The sequence below is a fragment of the Oncorhynchus gorbuscha genome, linkage group LG05 (genome assembly GCF_021184085.1).
Source record: "Oncorhynchus gorbuscha isolate QuinsamMale2020 ecotype Even-year linkage group LG05, OgorEven_v1.0, whole genome shotgun sequence".
Taxonomy (NCBI): Eukaryota; Metazoa; Chordata; class Actinopteri; order Salmoniformes; family Salmonidae; genus Oncorhynchus; species Oncorhynchus gorbuscha.
Window position 1 is genome coordinate 81,681,353 of NC_060177.1, and position 24,406 is coordinate 81,705,758.

At 44.1% G+C, this 24,406-nt stretch overlaps 2 protein-coding genes across 4 annotated transcripts in view; one reads left to right on the plus strand and one right to left on the minus strand.

Annotated features, from left to right (window-relative positions):
• Positions 1-7,519, minus strand: part of LOC124036569 (protein Niban 2-like) — a 44,289-nt gene extending 36,770 nt beyond the window's left edge. Inside the window, exon 1 of one of the 2 annotated variants that reach the window (XM_046351292.1) lies at positions 7,164-7,519. In XM_046351292.1, coding sequence (XP_046207248.1) covers positions 7,164-7,218 — 55 coding nt within the window. In that variant the 5' untranslated portion in view covers positions 7,219-7,519. The remainder of the gene's footprint in view (positions 1-7,163) is intronic. The other variant, XM_046351291.1, reaches the window with a different exon arrangement.
• An 8,049-nt stretch (positions 7,520-15,568) lies between these two features.
• The window catches only part of LOC124036570 (syntaxin-binding protein 1-like), a 38,167-nt gene continuing 29,329 nt past the window's right edge, over positions 15,569-24,406 (plus strand). For both annotated transcript variants that reach the window (XM_046351293.1, XM_046351294.1), the window contains exons 1-2: positions 15,569-15,679; positions 21,846-21,895. In XM_046351293.1, coding sequence (XP_046207249.1) covers positions 15,643-15,679; positions 21,846-21,895 — 87 coding nt within the window. In that variant the 5' untranslated portion in view covers positions 15,569-15,642. The remainder of the gene's footprint in view (positions 15,680-21,845; positions 21,896-24,406) is intronic.

Sequence of the window (24,406 nt, forward strand, 5' to 3'; positions counted from 1 at the left end):
ATATTTTTAAACCTGCATATTTAGCTAAAAGAAAGGTTAGCAGGCAATATTAACCAGGTAAAATTGTGTCACTTCTCTTGCGTTCATTGCACGCAGAGTCAGGGTATATGCAACAGTTTGGGCGCCTGGCTCACTGCGAACTAATTTGCCAGAATTTTACGTAATTATCACATACCATTGAAGGTTGTGCAATGTAACAGCAATATTTAGACTTAGGGATGCCACCCGTTAGATAAAATACGTAACGTTTTGGTTTTTGGAAATGATAGGTCATTAATATGGTCGAATCCAGAAACTAAGGCTCGTATTGCTGTGTGTTATTAAGTTATAATTAAGTCTATGATTTGATAGAGCAGTCTGAGCGATGGTAGGCACCAGCAGGCTCGTAAGCATTCATTCAAACAGAACTTTTGTGCGTTTGGCCAGCAGCTCTTCGCAATGCTTCAAGCTTTGCTCTGTTTATGACTTCAAGCCTATCAACTCCCGAGATTAGGCTGGTGTAACCGATGTGAAATGTCTAGCTAGCAAGCAGGGTGCGCGCTAATAGCGTTTCAAACGTCACATGCTCAGAGACTTGGAGTGGTTGTTCCCCTTGCTCTGCATGGGTAACGCTGCTTCGAGGGTGGCTGTTGTCGATGTGTTCCTGGTTCGAGCCCAGGTAGCGGCAAGGAGAGGGATGGAAGCTATAATGTTACAAAGGTATATTGAATACAAATGGTATAGAGAGAAATAGTCCTATAATTACTATAATAACTACAACGGCTTACCTGGGAATATTGAAGACTCATGTTAAAAGGAACCACCATATGTTCTCTTTCTTACATGGCACATATTGCACTTTTACTTTCTTCTCCAACACTTTGTCTTTGCATTATTTATTTAAAGCTAAATTGATTTTATTGATGTATTAGAATTACGTTATAATGTTATTCATAGTTTATGTCTTCACCATCACTCTACAACATAGAAACTAGTTTTAAAAAATTAAGAAAAACCCTTTAATGAGTAGGTGTTCCAAAACTTTTGACCGTTAATGTCGAACTGTGGGGAAATATTGAATTCAAGTTTTTTTTTTTATTAACTGTCTTCCACAGACAAATTTAATCAATTACTTCTCAGGGCACCACAGAGATTTAGAAAAATATTCCAATGGGATAGTCCCATAGACTGACACACACTTACACCCTACTGCCAACAAAAGCAGAGGGAGAGTGTGTTTTAATGTTTGATTTAATGTGTGTAATGGCATAAAAAGGGTAAATGGGCCCTAACGGGATTAGCCTAGATGTGTTGGACCATGTTGCCAGTGAGATAATAGCTAACCCATGGGTGTTTCTGCTACCTGTTCTTTCAAACAGACCTCTGTCCTCAAAAGGTGGGTTGTTGAGTGAGAAGTGAGAAGTGCCCCGCCAGGCCACGCAAAACCTCCCTTTTAGCAGCCCACCACACCCACAGTGAAACCCGACAACAACCCTGCCTCTTTCTGCCACAAGGAAACATTGCACATTAGCATTTCTGGTATTCCAGCCCACACCCACTGACCAGTGATTCACAAGATACTTACAATGACATACTCCTGAACATGGCACCAACTAAACAAAGTGAACACAATCTAAAACAGGAAAGGAATGGTTAGTGGTGACCTCTTTCGAGAGATTACTGAAGACAACAATAGTCATGGCATTCAGTCTTGAACAAGGCCATGGAGAGAGAGAGAGAGAGAGAGAGAGGGCAGGAGACACACACACACACAGCACATAATGAACACTTCAGGGCTTGAAAGAATACCTTGGCGTCTTCAGGCCTTTGACACCCAGTACCCTAGAGCCTAGGAGACTACATGCAGCCCAAGGTCAGAGTTTTCAAGGCCCAGTCAGAGTTTCCCCAGTCACAGGCACAAATGCTTTTTTCATGCAATTCCACTTATGATACACAAGTCTCTGGATTGGCTGTCCAAGACATTAAAAGTATCACTTCAAATCCTACAACATTGCTGCCTGGTTTCCCTCTTATCTGCAAGGAGCACTCCCTCAGATGCTTCCCTGATCAAGGTATAGGGGAAGACTCATCTTCAGTCAAAGGTTTCCCCATCCTTCAGATTTTCACTGGTAGTTCTTCATATTGATTTATACTGTTTGCAGCTTTTCTTATGAAAATGCCCATAGAACGGGAATGCTGGAACCGATTTTGATACCGGACAGTAAAATGCTCTGTGCCTGAAATGAGTGAGGTTCATGTAATGTAGTTCGTCTGTCGTTTGAAGAGAGTCAGACCGAAATGCAGCGTGTAGGTTACTCATGACTTTTAATGAAGTATGCGGTACATGAGAACTGAAAATACGAAAACAACAAACGAGTGAAACAAATACAGCCTATCTAGTGACTAACACTAAGACAGGTACAATCACCCACGAAATACAACGCGCACTCAGGCTGCCTAAATACGGTTCCCAATCCGAGACAACGAGAATCAGCTGACTCCAATTAGGAATCGCCTCAGGCAGCCAAGCCTAACTAGACACACCCCTAATAATACACACTCCCAATTAATACAAACCCCAATACAACATATAAACCCATGTCACACTCTGGCCTACCCAAACATAACAAAAACACAAGATACAATGACCAAGGCGTGACAGAACCCCCCCCTAAGGTGCGGACTCCGGGACGCACCTCAAGAGCAGAGGGAGGGTCCGGGTGGGCGTCTGTCCATGGTGGCGGTTCTGGCTCGGGACGTGGACCCCACTCCATAAATGTCCTAGTTCCTCCCCTTCGCGTCCTAGGATAATCCACCTTCTCCGCCGACCATGGCCTAATAGTCCTCACCCTGATCCCCACATAACTGAGGGGCAGCCTGGGACCGAGGGGCAGCCTGGGACAGAGGGGCAGCTCGGGACAGAGGGGCAGCTCGGGACAGAGGGGCAGCTCGGGACAGAGGGGCAGCTCGGGACAGAGGGGCAACTCGGGATAGAGGGGCAACTCGGGATAGAGGGGCAACTCGGGATAGCGGGGCAGCCCGGGACAGAGGGGCAGCCCGGGACAGAGGGGCAGCCCGGGACAGAGGGGCAGCCTAGTACTGAGAGGAAGCTCAGTACTGAGAGGAAGCTCAGTACTGAGAGGAAGCTCAGATAGGTAGTAGGCTCCGGTAAATCCTGGCTGGCTGGTGGACCTGGATGATTCAGGTTGTCTGGCCAATCTAGAAGATCTTGGCAGACTGGCACTTCTGGCGGATCCTGGCAGACTGGCACTTCTGGCGGATCCTGGCAGACTGGCACTTCTGGCGGATCCTGGCAGACTGGTGACGCTGGGCCGACTGGCGGCGCTGGGCAGACAGGAGACTCCGGCAGCGCAGGAGAGGAGAAAGGCTCTGGCTGCGCTGAACAGGCTGGAGACTCCGATAGCACAGGAGGGGAGAAAAGCACTGGCTGTGCTGAACAGGCGATGCGCACTGGACGCGCTGGGCCGACTGGGAGCACTGGTGGCGCTGGACAGACAGGAGACTCCGGCAGCGCAAGAGAGGAGAAAGGCTCTGGCTGCGCTAAACAGGCGGGAGACTCCGCAGGAGAAGAGAACAGCTCTGGTTGCGCTAAACAAGCGCAGGAGGGGGGAGAAAAGCACTGGCTGCGCTGAACAGGCGAGGCGCACTGGAACTGGTGGTGGTGCTGGACTGGCGCGAGGACACGCACAGGAAGCCTGGTGCGGGGAGCTGCTACCGGAGGACTGGTGTGTAGAGGTGGCTCTGGATAGACCGAACCGTGCAGGCGCACTGGAGCTCTAGAGCACCGAGCCTGCCCAAGCTTACCTGGCTCGATGCCCACTCTAGCCCGGCCAATAGGAAGGGCTGGTATGTGTCGCAGCTGGCTCTGCACCCGCACTGGAAACACTGTGCGCTCCATAGCGTAACACGGTGCCTGCCCGGTCTCTCTAGCCCAACGGTGAGCACAGGGAGTATGCGCAGGTTTCCTACCTGGCATAACTATTCTCCCTTTTAGCCCCCCCCCCCAATATTTTTTTGGGGTGACTTTCCGGTTTCCAACCGCGTTGCCGTGCTGCCTCCTCATACATGCGCCTCTCCGCTTTAGCTGACTCTATTTCCTCCTTGGGACGGCGATATTCTCCCGGCTGCTCCCAGGGTCCTTGACCGTCTAATTCCTCCTCCCATGTCCAAATCTCCAAATGATGCATTCTCTCCCATTGCAACTGCTCTTCACGATTAACAGGGAGAGTAGGCTCAGGTCTGTTTCCTGACTCAGCCACTCTCTCTCTGCGCTTTCCCCTGTTACCTTCAGTTTTCGCTCTATATAGCAATGCTTTCCTTCTCGATTCCATACGTGTATAGCCCTCTTCGCATTGCTGTAGGGAATCCCAGGCGGGCTCCTGCACTCGCTCTGGGTAGGCCGCCCACCTGTCGATTTCTTCCCACGTCGTATAATCCCTGCTTCTGCCGTCCCTATCGTCCTCCTTCAGATCCTGCCAGTTCACACGCTGCTCGGTCTGTGAATCGTGGTGGGTGATTCTGTAATGTAGTTCGTCTGTCGTTTGAAGAGAGTCAGACAGAAATGCAGCGTGTAGGTTACTCATGACTTTTAATGAAGAATAATGCGGTACATGAGATAACTGAAAATACGAAAACAACAAATGAGTGAAACAAATACAGCCTATCTGGTGACTAACACTAAGACAGGTACAATCACCCACGAAATACAACGCGCACTCAGGCTGCCTAAATACGGTTCCCAATCCGAGACAACGAGAATCAGCTGACTCCAATTAGGAATCGCCTCGGGCAGCCAAGCCTAACTAGACACACCCCTAATAATACACACTCCCAATTAATACAAACCCCAATACGAAATACAACATATAAACCCATGTCACACCCTGGCCTACCCAAACATATAACAAAAACACAAGATACAATGACCAAGGCGTGACAGTTCATCTTTGGGTGAAGATGCTTTAAATACTCAATGAAAAACATAAGCATTGATGTGTTAAGCTAATCATTGATACTGAATGTCAATGTTGGGAGCATACATTTCACTCATATAGCCCACCACAAGAGCCTAATCAGACAGTCAGATAAAACTCAGTTTGTATGTTCATCCTGGCCACAGCCTGGCCTATGGTTTTCACACAACTAAAGAACAATTAATTTAGTCTCAAAAAAAATTTAAAATAAAAGTACAGCAGGTAGAGATCTTCAACTTCCTCAGTGTCCACCTCACTAAGGATCCATCATGGTCCACAACACACACCAACACAGTCATAACATCTCTTCCCCCTCAGGAGCATGAAAAGATGTGTCATGGGCAATCAGATTCTGAAAAAGTTCTACAGATGCACCATTGAGTGCATCCTGGCTGGCTGCATCACCACTTGGTACGGCAACTGCTTGGCATCTGACCACAAGGCGTTACAGGGGGTAGTGCGTACGGCCCAGTACATCACTGGGGCAGAGCTCCCTGCCATCCAGGACCTCTATACCAGGCAGTGTCATAGGAAGGCCCTAAAAATAGTCAAAGACTCCAGGCGTTATCTCTGCTACTGAATGGCATACAATACCGATGCACCAAGTCTCAAACCAACAGGACACTGAACAACTTCTACCCTTAAACCAGAAGACTGCTAAATAGTTAGCTATTGGTTAACTATTTAACTAACTTTGACTCAAAGACACTGCTGCTACGGTTTATCATTGTCACTTTATCCCTAGTTATATGTACATATCTACCTCAATTACCCCATACCCCTGGACTTCAACTCAGTACTGGTAGCCCTTGTATATAGCCATGTTATTACCTCATACCCCTGTACATCAAATCAGTACTGGTAGCCCTTGTATATAGCCATGTTATTACCTCATACCCCTGTACATCAACTCAGTACTGGTACCCTTTGTATATAGCCATGTTATTACCTCATACCCCTGCACATCAACTCAGTACTGGTACCCTTTGTATATAGCCATGTTATTACCTCAAACCCCTGTACATCAACTCAGTACTGGTACCCTTTGTATATAGCCATGTTATTACCTCACACCCCTGTACATCAACTCAGTACTGGTACCCTTTGTATATAGCCACCTCATACCCCTGTACATCAACTCAGTACTGGTACCCTTTGTATATAGCCATGTTATTACCTCATACCCCTGTACATCAACTCAGTACTGGTACCCTTTGTATATAGCCATGTTATTACCTCATACCCCTGTACATCCACTCAGTACTGGTACCCTTTGTATATAGACATGTTATTACCTCATACCCCTGCACATCCACTCAGTACTGGTACCCTTTGTATATAGCCATGTTATTACCTCATACCCCTGCACATCCACTCAGTACTGGTACCCTTTGTATATAGCCATGTTATTACCTCATACCCCTGCACATCCACTCAGTACTGGTAGCCCTTGTATATAGCCATGTTATTACCTCAAACCCCTGCACATCCACTCAGTACTGGTACCCTTTGTATATAGCCATGTTATTGTTACATGTTTTACTTTTCTATTATTTCTCTATTTCCTCTCTCTGCATTGTTGGGAAGGGCACCTAATACTATAACTGTTAGTCCACACCTGTTGTTTACAAAACGTGACAAATACAACAAAACATTTTTTAGAAGAAAGTAACAACTTTCCCCCTCCCTAAACCACGCCTCTGTGTTTCACCCCAATCATGTTCTGTTCAGGACTAGGAATAGGCTGTATGTGGTAATACTACATTGTGGGAACTGGACTGGAAATTGAATGGATGGAATTACTTCCTAGATGACAGAAACGAACATGGTGTAAATACCTCTGGCTCTTCATGCGGGCACCCCAGGGAACTACAGTGTTTCCCTTCAGTGCTACATTAAATTGTTAGCAACATTGACGTTGAAAGCTACTGTTCAGTTTCACAGTTCTTATTCACCCATTTATGATCCGTCGCCGCCTACACACACACACACACACACACACACACACACACACACACGTTACTGTGGTAAAGGCAAACATTGACAAAATCCCAACCCGCCCACTCACCTGTAACGATCTCCTGCTTGCCCTCAAACAGGTGGCTCGAAATCACCTCTCCCACGGCGACAAAATGCAACTTCGCTTTTACCACAGTAACGCATCAGGGTGTGTAATCCCAACCCACTCACCTGTAATGATCTCCCGTTTGCCCTCATCCAGGTGGCTCGAAATCACGTCTCCCATAGCGACAAATACAATTTAATCCAAAGACAACTCTCCCGTTCTTTTCAAAGGCAAATTGAACACACAAATCTACCAACACAGAAACAAATTAACACAGCAACAACTTTGAACTCTGATGCCTCCTTCGCACCCTTAGCTAAACCGCCAACATAACGTGATTAGAGAGATTGGAGTACGAGCGGGAAAGAGCAGAATTGAGTTGAGCACAAGGCTGCAGTCTATTATTTCGCATTGAGAGAGTAAGGGAGACACACCCTCAATGTGAGTTCATATGCCAGTGAGGGGATTTGATTAATGCCCCGGGTGAACCGGGTTAGCGTTGATTCCATTCGTTTTGGAACAGTGCTTCCTCCCGGGCGTGATGGCTAAAGTTTAAGCACGTGGATTAATGAGTAACGTCAGTATAACATTATGCAAATCATTGGTAGGATTCTGTTTTCACATGCGGAAGTTTTTTTATTTAGATAAAATTGCTTGATTTGGCTTTCCAATTAAAACTAGTTTAAGAATGCAAACATATGCCTATATTTTTGGAAACGAGATGTACATTTCTGAACGATGCATCTTTCTGCCTTGTAGCATACGCTATTGTTCGATTTGAGATGGGCGCTCCTCCCTCGCAGATTTTTCCTGTTCAAGTTACGGGAAAAGCCTACTACACTTAATCAAACTCCCTCAGTCTCATTTCTTTAAACAAGCAACGGTGTGGCTTCGACAGAACTATGACTGATAAAGCCAATTCGTTTACTTCCAAGGGCGCGTCAAGAGATCGCGCAATGATCTGTTTACCTTTGAATCGCCGTATTCCAGAATTTCTAGCTGGAGGAGGGAGCCTAAATAGTTTCCATAATAATTTTACGATATGTAAAGTGCTTGAATGAAATTAAAATGCGTTTGAACTATAAACCAAACTGCTGTGCTTAGTTGTTATGCTACATTAGAAATGACCCCACATTTAGCCTAGCGGTTAGATTGGGCCACTAACGAAAAGGTCGGTAGTTCGAATCCCCGAGCCGACAAGGTGATCAAGCCGTTGATGTGGCCTTGAGCACGAATGCTCCAGATTAGGCGTTGATAATGGGTGGATTCGATTATGCTGAGTCTCTTACAAAAGTGTTACATTGTGTGAAATTCATTACTAAATGTGTAATTAACATTAATCCTACATTTTTTTAAATAGAAAAACAAACATTTGATTAATACAATATTTAATCAGTCACCTTCAAATGAAATGGGTGATGACGCAATCATTGCAAGAGAGGGGAATATGATTTAATTGGTCCTCAACTCTCGGCTCAGTCTTTTCAGTCAGGGAAATTGTGCTTTTAAAACAACTGGGAACTCGAACAAATAAGAGGTCAAATTATGACGTCAGTGGTCTTCGGGTCGGAAGTGGGAGTTTTAGAAAGAGGCCCGACGTCCCGACTTGGAATTCCGAGTTCGATAACAGTTTAAAACATTTTTTCTAGGTCGGAGCTCGTTTTTTCCGTGTTTCTAGTTGTCGTGAACACTCGGAAGTCAGAGATTTCCGAGTTTCTATTTGTTTTGAACGCGACTTTTTTGGAGTTAGCCTGCCAAATATCTGGTTATCTTTTCCATTAAATATAGGCTGTTTGAATTGTCTAACTTGTTTTCATTGAGAAAGCATATAAAAGTCTGTGTTTGAACATGAAAAATGTATTGGTTTTGATAAACACGCTTCTACATAACTCCACGTGCTTAATTACGTCGCTTTTGTTTTGAGACAACTTCGCTATGTGTTTGAATAGTGCACATGGCTCACGCCCGGGAGGCAGCTCAGTTCCAAAACAAATGCGATCAACGTTCACCCGCAGCAAAACACGCCTACCCAGGTGCTCGGGATAGTTTAATAGAATTTCCTGCAGGGGGATATGGGATATACAAAAAGACACATTTACAATTCACACATGTGTATAATTGCCTACTTGAAATAGGACATATATAAGCACACACTCAACACTGTAGTTTATATACTTTTAATTTATTTTTATTTAATTAGGCAAGTCAGTTAATAATAAATTCTTAACGGGATTACAAAGATAGCTATATATATAGTTATATAAAACACACAACTATATATATATATTTATAGTTATATAAAACACGCATCATAACAAGAGAGACAACACTACACAAATAGAGAGCTAAGACAACAACATACCAAGGCAGCAACACATAACAACACAGCATGGTAGAAACAACATGACAACAACATGGTAGCAACACAACATGGTAGCAGCACAAAACATGGTACAAACATTACTGGACACAGACAACAGCACAAGGGGCAAGAAGGTAGAAACAACAATACATCATGCAAAGCAGCCACAACTGTCAGTAAGAGTGTCCATGATTGAGTCTTTGAATGAAGAAACTTTCCAGTTTGAGTGTTTGTTGCAGCTCATTCCAGTCGTTAGCTGCAGCGAACTGAAAAGACGAGCGACCCAGGGATGTGTGTGCTTTGTGGACCTTAAACAGAATGTGACTGTCAGAACGGGTGTTGTATGTGGAGGATGAGAGCTGCAGTAGATATCTCAGATATGGTGGAGTGAGGCCTGAGATTGTTTTATATATAAGCATCAACCATGCGAAAGTATTCGGCCCCCTTGAACTTTTCAACCTTCTGCCACATTTCAGGCTTCAAACATAAAGATATAAAACTGTATTTTTTTGTGAAGAATCAACAACAAGTGGGACACAATCATGAAGTGGAACGACCTTTATTGGATATTTCAAATTTTTTAACAAATCAAAAACTGAAAAATTGGGCGTGCAAAATTATTCCGCCCTTTACTTTCAGTGCAGCAAACTCTCTCCAGAAGTTCAGTGAGGATCTCTGAATGATCCAATGTTGACCTAAATGACTAATGATGATAAATACAATCCACCTGTGTGTAATCAAGTCTCCGTATAAATGCACCTGCACTGTAATAGTCTCAGAGGTCCGTTAAAAGCGCAGTGAGCATCAGGAAGAACAAGGAACACACCAGGCAGGTCCGAGATACTGTTGTGAAGAAGTTTAAAGCCGGATTTGGATACAAAAATATTTCCCAAGCTTTAAACATCCCAAGGAGCACTGTGCAATCGATAATATTGAAATGGAAGGAGTATCAGACCACTGCAAATCTACCAAGACCTGGCCGTCCCTCTAAACTTTCAGCTCATACAAGGAGAAGACTGATCAGAGATGCAGCCAAAAGGCCCATGATCACTCTGGATGAACTGCACAGATCTACAGCTGAGGTGGGAGACTCTGTTCATAGGACAACAATCAGTCGCATATTGCACAAATCTGGCCTTTATGGAAGAGTGGCAAGAAGAAAGCCATTTCTTAAAGATATCCATAAAAAGTGTCGTTTAAAGTTTGCCACAAGCCACCTGGGAGACACACCAAACATGTGGAAGAAGGTGCTCTGGTCAGATGAAACCAAAATTGAACTTTTTGGCAACAATGCAAAACGTTATGTTTGGCATAAAAGCAACACAGCTCATCACCCTGAACACACTATCCCCACTGTCAAACATGGTGGTGGCAGCATCATGGTTTGGGCCTACTTTTCTTCAGCAGGGACAGGGAAGATGATTAAAATTGATGGGAAGATGGATGGAGCCAAATACAGGACCATTCTGGAAGAAAACATGATGGAGTCTGCAAAAGACCTGAGACTGGGACGGAGATTTGTCTTCCAACAAGACAATGATCCAAAACATAAAGCAAAATCTACAATGGAATGGTTCAAAAATATACATATCCAGGTGTTAGAATGGCCAAATCAAAGTCCAGACCTGAATCCAATTGAGAATCTGTGGAAAGAACTGAAAACTGCTGTTCACAAATGCTCTCCATCCAACCTCACTGAGCTCGAGCTGTTTTGCAAGGATGAATGGGAAAAAAATTCAGTCTCTCAATGTGCAAAACTGATAGAGACATACCCCAAGCGACTTACAGCTGTAATCGCAGCAAAAGGTGGCGCTACAAAGTATTAACTTAAGGGGGCTGAATAATTTTGCACGCCCAATTTTTCAGTTTTTGATTTGTTAAAAAAGTTTGAAATATCCAATAAATGTCCTTCCACTTCATGATTGTGTCCCACTTGTTGTTGATTCTTCACAAAAAATACAGTTTTATATCTTTATGTTTGAAGCCTGAAATGTGGCAAAAGGTCACAAAGTTCAAGGGGGCCGAATACTTTCGCAAGGCACTGGAAGTGGGAGGATCATCACGAAGTGGGTGTATGGAAACCTAACAGCTAATTGGGCAGATTGGTTGCCACTCAAGACCGTTTTGCGTGGATGCTTGCTGCGTCCTTGTAGCATTTTATTTAAGCCTAACTCTTTTCCTAACCTTAACATCATTCTCAGAACCAGCTAGGTTAGTTCTCCTAACCTGCCATGTTAATTGTCCTTTAATTTAAACACCCTCGCTCCCTTCAGTCTCAACCTAGAGTTTGATCTGAAGCCATTCCTGTGATTGTGTTTTTGCTATCCATTGTAACTCAGTGTTTGCAGGCCTATACAATGTATTTTAATTGTATGTATGTATGTTATCTATTCACACTTTTTATATGTACACTGAACTAAAATATAAACACAACATGTAAAGTGTTGGTCCCAAGTTTCATGAGCTGAAAATAAAATATCCCAGTAAAGTTTGCCTATATTTGTTAACATCCCTATTTAATGAGCATTTCTCATTTGCCAAGATTATCCAACCACCTGACAGGTGTGGCATTTCAAGAAGCTGATTAAACAGCATTATCATTACACAGGTGCATCTTGTGTTGGGGACCATAAAACACAATGCCACAGATGTCGCACGTTTTGAGGGAGCTCGCAATTGGTATGCTGACGAAAGAAATGTTCACCAGAGCTTTTGCCAGAGAATTGAATGTTAATTTTTCTAACATAATAAATTGCCTCCAATGAGAATTTGGCAGTATGTCCAACCTGCCTCATAACTGCAGACCACATGTAACCATGCCATCCCAGGACCTCCAAATCCGGCTTCTTTACCTGGGGGGTTGTCTGGGGAGGGCAGGTTAGGATCATTAACGCGGCACGTTAGTTCTCCTAACCTCCCATGTTAATTCTCCTAACCTGCCACAGGGCTAGGGGGCAGTGTTCGGAAGTTATGATGACTGATGTGACCAAAGTACTCAGGCTCAGAAGCTAGGATATGCATATAATTTGTAACATTGGATAGAAAACACTCTGAAGTTTTTAAAACTGTTAAAATAATGTCTGTGAATATAACATAACTGATATGGCAGGCGAAAACCAGAGAAAAATCTATTCGGAAATGTGTTTTTTGAGGTCACAGGCCATTTCAATGCTAGCCTATGGGAAATACAAATAACAAGGACCCAGATTGCAATTCCTATGGCTTCCACTAGATGTTAACAGTCTTTAGAAAGGGTTTCAGGCTTGTTTCTTGAAAAATGAGCAGGTAGTTTTTCCAAGGTGTCCCTTATTAGAAAAGTAGTCTCTTCATTATTTATCTTCCCTATTGAACATAATATTCTCTGTCTTAAATTTGATCAGGATTAATGAGGATTAATGTGGATTACTGAAATCAATGGCGCCAACTAAACAGACTTTCTTGGATCTAAAGAAGGACTTTATCAAACAAAACGACCATACATTGTGTATCTGGGACCCTTGGTATTGCAAACAGAAGAAGATCTTCGAAAGGTAAGTGATTTATTTAATCGCTATTTGTGATTTTTGTGACGCCTGTGCTGGTTTGAAAAAGTATTTGATGTGAGGTGCTGTCCTCAGATAATCGCATGGTATGCTTTCGTCGTAAAGTACTTTTGAAATCTGACAACGCGGTTGGATTAACAAGAAGTTAAGCTTTTAAATGATGTAGGACACTTGTATGTTCATGAATGTTTCTTATTACTATTTTGTCATTTGAATTTGGCGTCTCCAACTTCACCGGATGTTGTCGATTTTTGATCCCGCTAACGGGATCGGACCCCTAAGATTAATGATCTTAACTTGCCACCTTAATGATCCTAACCTGCCAAGTGAATTATCCTAACCTCGCAGTGGTCTAAGGCACTGCATCACAGTGCTAGCTGTGCCACCAGAGATTCTGGGTTCGAGCCCAGGTTCTGTCGCATGTGCGTTGTGTCAAGCAGCAGTGCAGCTAGGTTGGGTTGTGTTTCGGAGGACGCATGGCTCTCGAACTTCACTTCTCCCGAGTCCGTACGAAAGTTGCAGTGATGAGACAGACTGTAACTGCTACCAATTGGGTAAAGGGGTAAAAAAAAATGTTATCCTAACCTGCCTCGTTAATTCTCCTAACCTGCCTCATTAATTCTCCTAACCTGCCTCATTAATTCTCCTAACCTCGCATGTTAATTATCATAACCTTTCTAACCTGCTTAGCTAAAATGCTACAAGGAAGCAGCCACGCAAAACAGTCTTGAGTGGCAACCAATCTGCCCAATTGGTGGAAAAAGTACACAATTGTCATACTTGAGTAAAAGTAAATATACCTACCTTAATACAAAATGACTGAAATAAAAGTCAGCCAGTGAAACATTACTTGAGTAAGAGTATACAAGTATCTGGTTTTATCTGGTTTTAAATGTACTTATGTACAGTGGTGAAAAAAAATACTCAATTGTCATACTTCAGTCAAAATGAATGCTAAACATTAAATTCCTTATATTAAGCAAACCAGATGGCAAAATGTTCTTGCTTTTAAGTTTACCGACAGAAAAAGGGATCACTCCAAAACTCAAGACATAATTTTCAAACATGATATTTGTGTTTAGTGAGTCCGCCAGATTGGAGGCAGTAGAGATGACAATGTGTTATATTGATATGGGTGTGAATTGGCCAATATTGCTGTCCTTCCTGAGTATTCCAAATGTAACGAGTACTTTTAGTGTGTGTATGGGATTATAAAGTACATATTTTCCTTAGGAATGTAGTGAAGTAAAAGTTCTCAAACATAAATAATAAAGTACAGATACCCCAAAAAACGACTTAAGTAGTACTTCAAAGTATTTTTACTTAAGTACTTTTCACCACTGGTTTCTAAACACGCACTTGTGTTGATCCTACCCGTTACTTTACAACGCCCACTTTCAGACACTCCACCTATGCAGTTAACCCAGAGAGGAAGAGGCGAAGGGAGCGGTGTTACTCCGCCCAAATCTGTTCACAAAAATAATTGAAGAATTTTGTGTGTCAAATTTGGTTGTTTACACGCATACCTGCCCTCTCATTGGCTAGTATGGTCCCACCACAGGAGGTTGGTGGCACTTAAATCGGGGAGAACGGGTTCCTGGTAATGGCTGGAGCGGAATTGTATAATATAATGGAATTAGAAGCCATTCCATTCGCTCAGTTCAAGCAATGCCTTCCATTTTTGAGGACGTATTTAAATATTTAGAGCGTCATTTGACTATCTTGTCAATATAATAGAACATCTTTGGTTACCCATACAAGAGAGGAAGAGGCAAGGGGAAAGGGAAACAGGACCCAGGACCCAAAATCTGTCTTCTCCAGCAGGTGTCTTCTCCAGCACGTTTAAAAAGAATTTAAAAGCCCGCTCACCAAGTGAAGAGTTTTGTTATGGATGTCATCAGTGTTGAATTTGGTCAAAAAAATATGTAATGGCTGATTTGCTACGTGAGGATTATTTGATCAAATATACATTTCGTAATCCTTAGTTTGTTACGAGTGTACTGATATAAAACCGACACGTGACATCCCGGCAACGTTGTGCCTGTTTTTCACGAGTATCTGCCCTCTCATTAGCTAGAATGGTCCCACCTGATCTTGCCTCCCCCCAACTGCTGTCCATTTTTGATTACATTTATTTTCATTGTTAGAGTGGCCACTTGAGTATCTGGTCAATATAATGGATAATCTGTGCCCTTACCTGTTTGAATGTCACGCGCACAAAATGAGAACTTTGTTTACCTCGACGTTACTGCCCCCCTGTGGACATCTCTAGGTAGTTTGATAATGTAGTCAATGTTTATACATTGACTATGTATTCCACTTGCGCTAAAAATATAAAATGTAAATGTTGAATCATTCATTTTTATTACGCTCGTGACACAACCAAATTAAAATCTGAAGTAATTTGCCTAAAAACGTTACTTTATTCTAACCCTAATGTAAAATACAGTAACTTTAACTTGACAATTGATACTCTGCAGAAAGCCAAACATATTTGTGTTTATTTAAAAGTTATGCTATGTAATCATTAGGTATGACCGACGAAATCGGCATGGTTGTACAGTAGCCTACAGGCAAGGCGGAGGCGTAAAGGATTAGGTCTCCAGTATACTACATCGCTGTATTAGTTGAGGTTGGGTCGGGTTATTAAGGGAGCAAGAGAGGGGGATTTAGAGACGTGTTCACTACAGAGGCATCACCATGGCACCACTCGGACTAAAAGCCATTGTGGGAGAAAGTAAGAATATTTATTTGCATTTAACGATCAACCACCGATATGTAGGCTAGCACTGTGTACTGCGTGTAGACTATTTTATTTTTGACAGTAGGCTATTCTAAAAGTAATTTAGGCTACTTTAATTGGTTTGAATTACTATTTTATTTATATATCTATTTGTAAATCAAACATTATTTAAGTACATTCTTTTGCCAAAAACTTCTTGAGAAGTAGAAATATTGAAAGTAAAATATAGTGCGTCATGCGTCCGATACGATTGCACAACGTGCGTAAAGGCGCTCAGTTCTCCTATCTTTCCTAGTTCATCTGGTGGTCCCATTGATTCTATTTCTCTACTGGATAGCACACTAATTGAAAGTCCATTGAAACACCAATGCAATGAATGTATCAAAAGTCATTATATCTTTGCAAGGATCCACACTGACCCACAGTTTATTTTATCCTGTCTGCCAGTTTTAGATGCACTATTGTAAAGTGGCTGTTCCACTGGATGTCATAAGGTGAATGCACCAATTTGTAAGTCGCTCTGGATAAGAGCGTCTGATAAATGACTTAAATGTAAATGATGTAAATGTAAGTAGTTTACAGACTGGCATATTGGTGGTCTTGGCTCTTCTGTTAACCTTCTGAGACACAATCATTGTGGCTGTCTGGCTCAGAGAGACAGTAGAAGTGTAATGTGCGTCCCAAATGGCACGCTATTCCCTATATAGTGCACTTGACCAGAGTCCTATGTGCCCATATTGTCCCTGGTCAAAAGTAGTGCATTATACAGGGAATAGGGAACCATTTGAGAGGCAGACATTATCTTACATTCCCAAGCTTCTTGTGAGTTTGTGTTGTTGCTGACTGACACGTTTATGGGGCATTGGGGCAATTCCCCCCAGCTAAACCAGTTGGTTAATTGGATAGTGAATTAATTCAATGATAGATGGACAGGTTGCCTCTATAACCCTCAACCCATGTTCAAAACAACATGGTTTGAAAATCAAATAAAAACCCTATTTTATTGGTCGCATACACATATTTAAAAGATGTTATTGCGGGTGTAGCGAAATGTTTGTATGCCTAGCTCCAATGAAGCATAGGCCTATTTCTGTTTTTTGGTAAGCTTTTGGTTTGTAGGATATATAGTCATGGGCGTTGTTACGTCACATCCTGTGGGACAGAAAGAGCCCAGCCCAGTACTGTGGCGTAAGAGGATTGAAAGAGATTAAGCCTTGTGATTGCTGTGTGTCCCTCTCACTGACTCACTCCAGTAGATAGATAGGACAGCTTTTTAATTATATATTTGAAGCTCATACCCCCTCCCTCTACTACCCTCAACGTCAGCAAAACAAAGAAACTGATCGTGCACTATAGGAAACGGATGGCCGAGCATGTTCCCATCCACATCAGTGGCTGTAGTGGAGAGGGTGGAGAACTTCAAGTTCCTCAGTGTCCCCATCACTGAGGAATTAACATGGTCCACACACACTAACACTGTCGTGAAGAAGGCACAACACCGGCTCCTCCCACTCAGGAGCCTGAAAAGACATGGCATGGCCCTCAGGTCCTCTAAAAGTTCTACAGCTGCACCATTGAGAGCATCTTGACTGGCTGCATCACCGCTTGGTACGGCAACTGCTTGGCATCTGCCCGCAAGGTGTTACAGGTTGTAGTGTAAGTCGCTCTGGATAAGAGCGTCTGCTAAATGACTTAAATGTAAATGTAATGTAAATGTAGTGCTTACGGCCCAGTACATCACTGGGGCCAAGCTTCCTGCCATCCAGGACCTACAGTACCAGTCAAAAGTTTTAGAACCTATTAATTCAAGATTTTTTCTTTATTCTTACTATTTTCTACATTGTAAAATAATAGTGAAGATGTCAAAACTATGAAATTACATATGGAATTATGGAGTAAGCAAAATAGTGTTAAACAAATCAAAATACATTTGATATTTTATATTCTTCAAAGTAGCCACCCTTTGCCTTGATAACAACTTTGCACACTCTTGACATTCTCTCAACCAGCTTCAACTGGAATGCTTTCCGACAGTGTTGAAGGAGTTCCCACATATGCTGAGCACTTGGCTGCTTTTCCTTCACTCTGTGGACTAACTCATGCAAAACCATCTCAATCGGGTTGAGGTTGGGTGATTGTGGAGGCCAGGTCATCTGATGCAGCACTCCATCACTCTCCTTCTTGGTCAAATAGCCCTTACATAACCTGGAGGTGTGTTGTGTCATTGTCCTGTTGAAAAACAAATGATAGTCCTACTAAATGCAAACAAGATGGGATGGGTATTGCTGCAGAATATTGTGGTAGTCATGCTGGTTAAGTGTGCCTTGAATTCTAAATAAATCACTGACAGTGTCACCAGCAAAGCACCATCACACCTTCTCCTTCATGCTTCACAGTGGGAACCACACATGTGGAGATCATCCGTTCACCTACTCTGCGTCTCACAAATATATGGTGGTTGGATCCAAAAATCTCAAATTTGGATTCATCAGACCAAAGGACAGATTTCCATCGGTCAAATATAAATTGCTTGTGTTTCTTGGCCCAAGCAAGTCTCTTTTTCTTATTGGTGGCCTTTTAGTAGTGGTTTCTTTGCAGCAATTCGACCATGAAGGCCAGATTCACGTGGTCTCCTCTGAACAGTTGAATTTGAGATGTGTCTGTTACTAGAACTCTGTGAAGCATTTATTTGGGCAAAAATTTCGGGAGACTCTAGCAGCTCAGGACAGACGGGAGACTAGCAGCTCAGGACAGACGGGAGACTCTGACGGCTCAGGACAGACGGGAGACTCTGGCGGCTCAGGACAGACGGGAGACTGGCGGCTCAGGACAGACGGGAGACTCTGGCGGCTCAGGCCAGATGGGAGACTCTGGCGGCTCAGGCCAGATGGGAGACTCTAGCGGCTCAGAACAGACGGGAGACTCTAGCGGCTCAGGACAGACGGGAGACTCTGGCGGCTCAGGACAGACGGGAGACTCTGGCTGCTCAGGACAGACGGGAGACTCTGGCGGCTCAGGCCAGATGGGAGACTCTAGCGGCTCAGAACAGACGGGAGACTCTGGCGGCTCAGGACAGACGGGAGACTCTGGCGGCTCAGGACAGACGGGAGACTCTGGCTGCTCAGGACAGACGGGAGACTCTGGCGGCTCAGGCCAGATGGGAGACTCTAGCTGCTCAGGACAGACGGGAGACTCAGGCGGCTCAGGCCAGACGGGAGACTCTAGCGGCTCAGAACAGACGGGAGACTCTGGCAGCTCAGGACATACGGGAGACTCTGGCGGCTCAGGACAGACGAGGCGCACTGTAGGCCTGGTGCGTGGTGTCGGCACTGGTGTTACTTGGCCGAGGACATGCACCTCAGGGCGAGTGCGGGGAGGAGGAACAGGGAAAACTGGGCTCTGGCAATGCACAGGAAGCCCGGTGCGGGTGGCTGCCACCGGAGAGCTGATGCGTGGAGATGGCACCAGATAGACCAGACCGAGAAGGCGCACTGGAGATCAGGAGCACCGAGCCTGCCTAACCTTACCTGGTTGAATGCTCCCCGTAGCCATGCCAGTGCGGCGAAGTGGAATAGCCCGCACTGGGCTGTGCAGGCAAACCGAGGACACGTATGCCGGCCCGAGGAGACGCACTGGAGACCAGATGCGTAGAGCCTTCTTCATGGCACCTGGCTCGATGCCCAGTCTAGCCCAGCCGATACAAGGAGCTGGAATGTACCGCACCGGGCTATGCATATGCACCGGGGACACCGTGCGTTCCACCGCATAACACGGTGCCGGCCCGGTACAACGCCCTCTCTCTCCACGGTAAGCCACGGTGCCGGCCCAGTACAACGCCCTCTCTCTCCACGGTAAGCACGGGGAGCTGGCGCAGGTCTCCTACCTGACTTCGCCACACTCCCCGTGTGCCCTCCCCCAATACATTTTTGGGGCTGCCACTCGGGCTTCCAGCCGCGCCGCCATGCTGCCTCCTCATACCGCCGCCTCTCTGCTTTTGCTGCCTCCAGCTCTGCTTTGCGACGGCGATATTCCCCTGGCTGTGCCCAGGGTCCTTTGCCGTCCAGAATCTCCTCCCAAGTCCAGAAGTCCTTTGATTGCTGCTGCTGTCAGTTACCATGCTGCTTGGTCCATTGTTGGTGGGTTATTCTGTCACGATCGTCGTATGGAGTAGACCAAAGCGCAGCGTGGTTAGAATACATTCTTCTTATTTAATGAAGAACACGAAGAACACTTAAACAAAAACAACAAAACGAATAAGACGACCGTGACCGCTATACAAACAATGTGCATACGTGCAACATCACATAGACAATAACCCACGAAATACCCAAAGCGGATGGCTGCGTAAATATGGTTCCCAATCAGAGACTACGATAAACACCTGCCTCGAATTGAGAACCAATCTAGGCAACCATAGACCAACATAAACACCTAGGTGAAAACAACCCCATAAATCTACAAAAAACCTAGACAGTACAAACACCCTAGAATAAGACAAAAACACACATATCACCCATGTCACACCCTGACCTAACCAAAACAATAAAGAAAACAAAGAATACTAAGGTCAGGGGGTGACACCAGTCCCCCAAGTTATAGACTGTTCTCTCTGCTACCACACCAAAGAACCCTTAACAGCTTCTACCCCCAAGCCATACGACTGGTGAAAAATGTATCAAATGGCTACCAGGACTATTTACATTAGTAAATTGACTCAGTACCTGTACCCCCTGTATTTAGCCTCGTTATTGTTATTGCATTTTCTTGTGTTACTTATTGATTGTATGTTATTTTTGGTTTTAGTTTATTTAGTAAATATTTTATTAACTCTATTTCTTGAACTGCATTGTTGTTTAAGGGCTTGCAAGTAAGCATTTCACGGTAAGCTGAAACGTCTGTTGTATTCGGTGTATGTGACAAATACAATTTGATTAGAACATACATCAGGATCATCTGGCCCTCTCAGCTCTGGCTGGAAAATATTGTTATGTAAGGTGTTCAGGAAATTAAGAACATGGGCAGTGTTGTATGGTCTAAGGGTGGCATGGCGGTGGAGGACCCCATTGTGGCTCATAGCTGCGCTTATGATGACATTTCCTCCACGCTGGCCAGGTATCTCAATGATGGCTCGTTTACCAATGATATTCCTTCCTCTCCTCCTCCACTTAATTAAATTGAATCCAGCCTCATCTATGAATAGAATTTCCTGGGGGATGGGACTTGCATTCAACTCCATGATTCTCTGAAATTACAGCAAATAATGTAATTGCTGTGTAGTGAAGTTCACTGGCAATATCAATGAGTCTCTAATATTTCAACAGTGTAATAATAATAATACACTACTTTAATTGCACATATTCATACCATTCACCCTTCACTCTGGGAATCCTTTCAAATGGGACTGTAGATTTGCTTCATCCAGAGATGGGGTTTCTTAAGAATGCAGGCTATAGTTGAAAAGCTCACTCTGACGTTATGGAAGATGGCAGAGTTTTTAATAATCTGTTGTTAGATATCCCACAGTCTTATGGCATTATTTTCAACTACCATTGGCACAATGGAAGCCTCCTGTTGATGATGATGATGCTATGGTGAAGTGGCTCAGATTGTGCTGCACTCTCTGCCCAGTCAAACCATGGTGGACCACATGGTCCAAACATTAGATGATGAGGGGAGGGAACATTCTCGAAAGTTGCGGGAACGTTTGCTGTTAGTTGGGATATGTGTCCCAAATGGCACCCTATTCCCTAGGTCCCGGTCAAGAGTAGCACAGTTTAAAGGTAATAGGGTTCCATTTGGGATGCAACAACAGTCTTCCAGAGGGTTCCAAGGGGTGCAATTCCAAAACTCCACACAGATAGAATTCAAGTGTACACTGTATGACATGCCTACTTCATACCCCTCCGAGGAGTCCATCCTCACCGCTAACACCGTCTGTCACCAGAATTCACAAGAAAAAAATATCTGACATCCATTTTTTAATCTGAAACATTATGCTTAGATGCCCAGGCTTTGCTAATGTTGTTCCAAGAGTTGAGTCAGTGAGACCTCGCGAGACTTACTGTATATGACAAGGGGAAATTGCCTACGATGCTTTTATCACAAAAAAAGTTTACTGTGCAAGCTGAAGTGTGCTAATCAATGATTTCTCCCTTTACAGAGATTATGAATGACGTCATCAAGAAGGTACACAAGAAAGGAGAATGGAAGGTATGGGCAGCTTTTACAGTGCCTTCAGAAAGTATACTGAACAAAAATATAAACGCAACATGCAACAATTTCAAAGAGTTTACTGAGTTACAGTTAATGTAAGGAAATCAGTCAATTGAAATAAGTAAATTAGGCCCTAATCTATGGGTTTTACATGACTGGGCAAGGGTGGATCCATGGGTGGGTCTGGCTCCCAATCAGGTGGGCCTATGCCCACCCATGGATCCGCTGGGAAGCCAGGCCCAGCCAATCAGAATGTGGTTTTCCAACTATAGGGATTTATTACAGACAGAAATACACCTCAGCACCCCTTCAGATGATCCCGCCAGTGAAGAAGCCAGATGTGGAGGTCCTGGGCTGGCATGGTTAAACCTGGGCTACGGTTGTGGAGGTCCTGGGCTGGCATGGTTAAACCTGGGCTACGGTTGTGGAGGTCCTGGGCTGGCATGGTTAAACCTGGGCTACGGTTGTGGAGGTCCTGGGCTACAGTTGTGGAGGTCCTGGGCTGGCATGGTTAAACCTGGGCTATGGTTGTGGAGGTCCTGGGCTGGCATGGTTAAACCTGGGCTACGGTTGTGGAGGTCCTGGGCTGGCATGGTTAAACGTGGGCTACGGTTGTGGAGGTCTACGGTTGTGGAGGTCTACGGTTGTGGAGGTCCTGGGCTGGCATGGTTAAATGTGGGCTACGGTTGTGGAGGTCTACGGTTGTGGAGGTCTACGGTTGTGGAGGTCCTGGGCTACGGTTGTGGAGGTCTACGGTTGTGGAGGTCCTGGGCTGGCATGGTTAAATGTGGGCTACGGTTGTGGAGGTCTACGGTTGTGGAGGTCTACGGTTGTGGAGGTCTACGGTTGTGGAGGTCCTGGGCTATGGTTGTGGAGGTCCTGGGCTACGGTTGTGGAGGTCCTGGGCTGGCATGGTTAAACGTGGGCTACGGTTGTGGAGGTCTACGGTTGTGAGCCGGTTGGACGTACGTATTATGAGATCCATAATAAATACAAATACTGACAAATTCTCTAAATTGACGTTGGAGGCAGCTTACTGTAGAGAAAATAACATTCAATTCTCTGGCAGCAGCTCTGGTGGACATTCCTGCAGTCAGGATGCCAATTGCATGCTCCCTCAAAACTTGAGACATCTGTGGTATTGTGTTGACAAAGCTGCACATTTTAGAGTGTATTTTTATTGTCCCCAACGCAAGGTGGGGCGGCAGCGTAGCCTAGTGGTTAGAGCATTGGACTAGTAACCGGAAGGTTGCAAGTTCAAACCCCCGAGCTGACAAGGTACAAATCTGTCGTTCTGCCCCTGAACAGGCAGTTAACCCACTGTTCCCAGGCCGTCATTGAAAATAAGAATATGTTCTTAACTGACTTGCCTGGTTAAATAAAGGTAAAAAAATAAATAAATTAAAAGGCACCTGTGTAATGATCATGCTGTTTGATCAGCTTCTTGATATGCCACACCTGTTCAGGGGCAGTGTATGGATTATCTTGGTAAAGGAGAAATGCTTATTAACAAGGATGCTCAACATTTTAATAAGCTTTTTGTGGGTATGGACAATTTCTGGGATCTTTTATTTCAGCTCATGAAACATGAAACATGGGACCAACAATACATGTTGCGTTTTATATTTTTGTTCAGTATATATTAATACTTTCTGAAAGCACTGCATATCAATGGTTATAAATGACTTTGTCTTGGTTATGAATGACTGCGTCTTGGTTATGAATGACTGCGTCTTGGTTATGAATGACTGCATCTTGGTTATGAATGGCTGTGTCTTGGTTATAAATGACTGTGTCTTGGTTATGAATGACTGCGTCTTGGTTATGAATGACTGCGTCTTGGTTATGAATGACTGCGTCTTGTTTATGAATGACTGCGTCTTGTTTATGAATGACTGTCTTGTTTATGAATGACTGTGTCTTGGCTATGAATGACTGTGTCTTGTTTATGAATGACGGTGTCTTGTTTATGAATGACTGTGTCCTGGTTATAAATGACTGTGTCTTGTTTATGAATGACTGTGTCTTGTTTATGAATGACTGTGTCTGGTTTATGAATGACGGTGTCTTGTTTATGAATGACTGTGTCCTGGTTATAAATGACTGTGTCTTGGCTATGAATGACTGTGTCCTGGTTATAAATGACTGTGTCTTGGCTATGAATGTCATGTTTGTCATTCATTGTCATGTCTTGTCCCTGTGCTCCCCATGCTATTCGTTTCCCTCTGCTGGTCTTGTTTGGTTCTTTCCCTCCTTCTATCCCTCTCTCTCCCCCTCCCTCTCTCACTCTCTCGCTCTCTCTTCTCTCTGTCGTTCCGTTCCTGCTCCCAGCTGTTCCTATTCCCCTAATCATCACTTAGTCTTCCCACACCTGTTCCCGATCCTTTCCCCTGATTAGAGTCCCTATTTATTCCTTTGTGATCCGTTCCTGTCCCGTCGGTTCCTTGTATTGTATTCACCATGCTGTGATTGCGTTTCGCCCTGTCCTGTCGTGTTTTTGCCGTGATT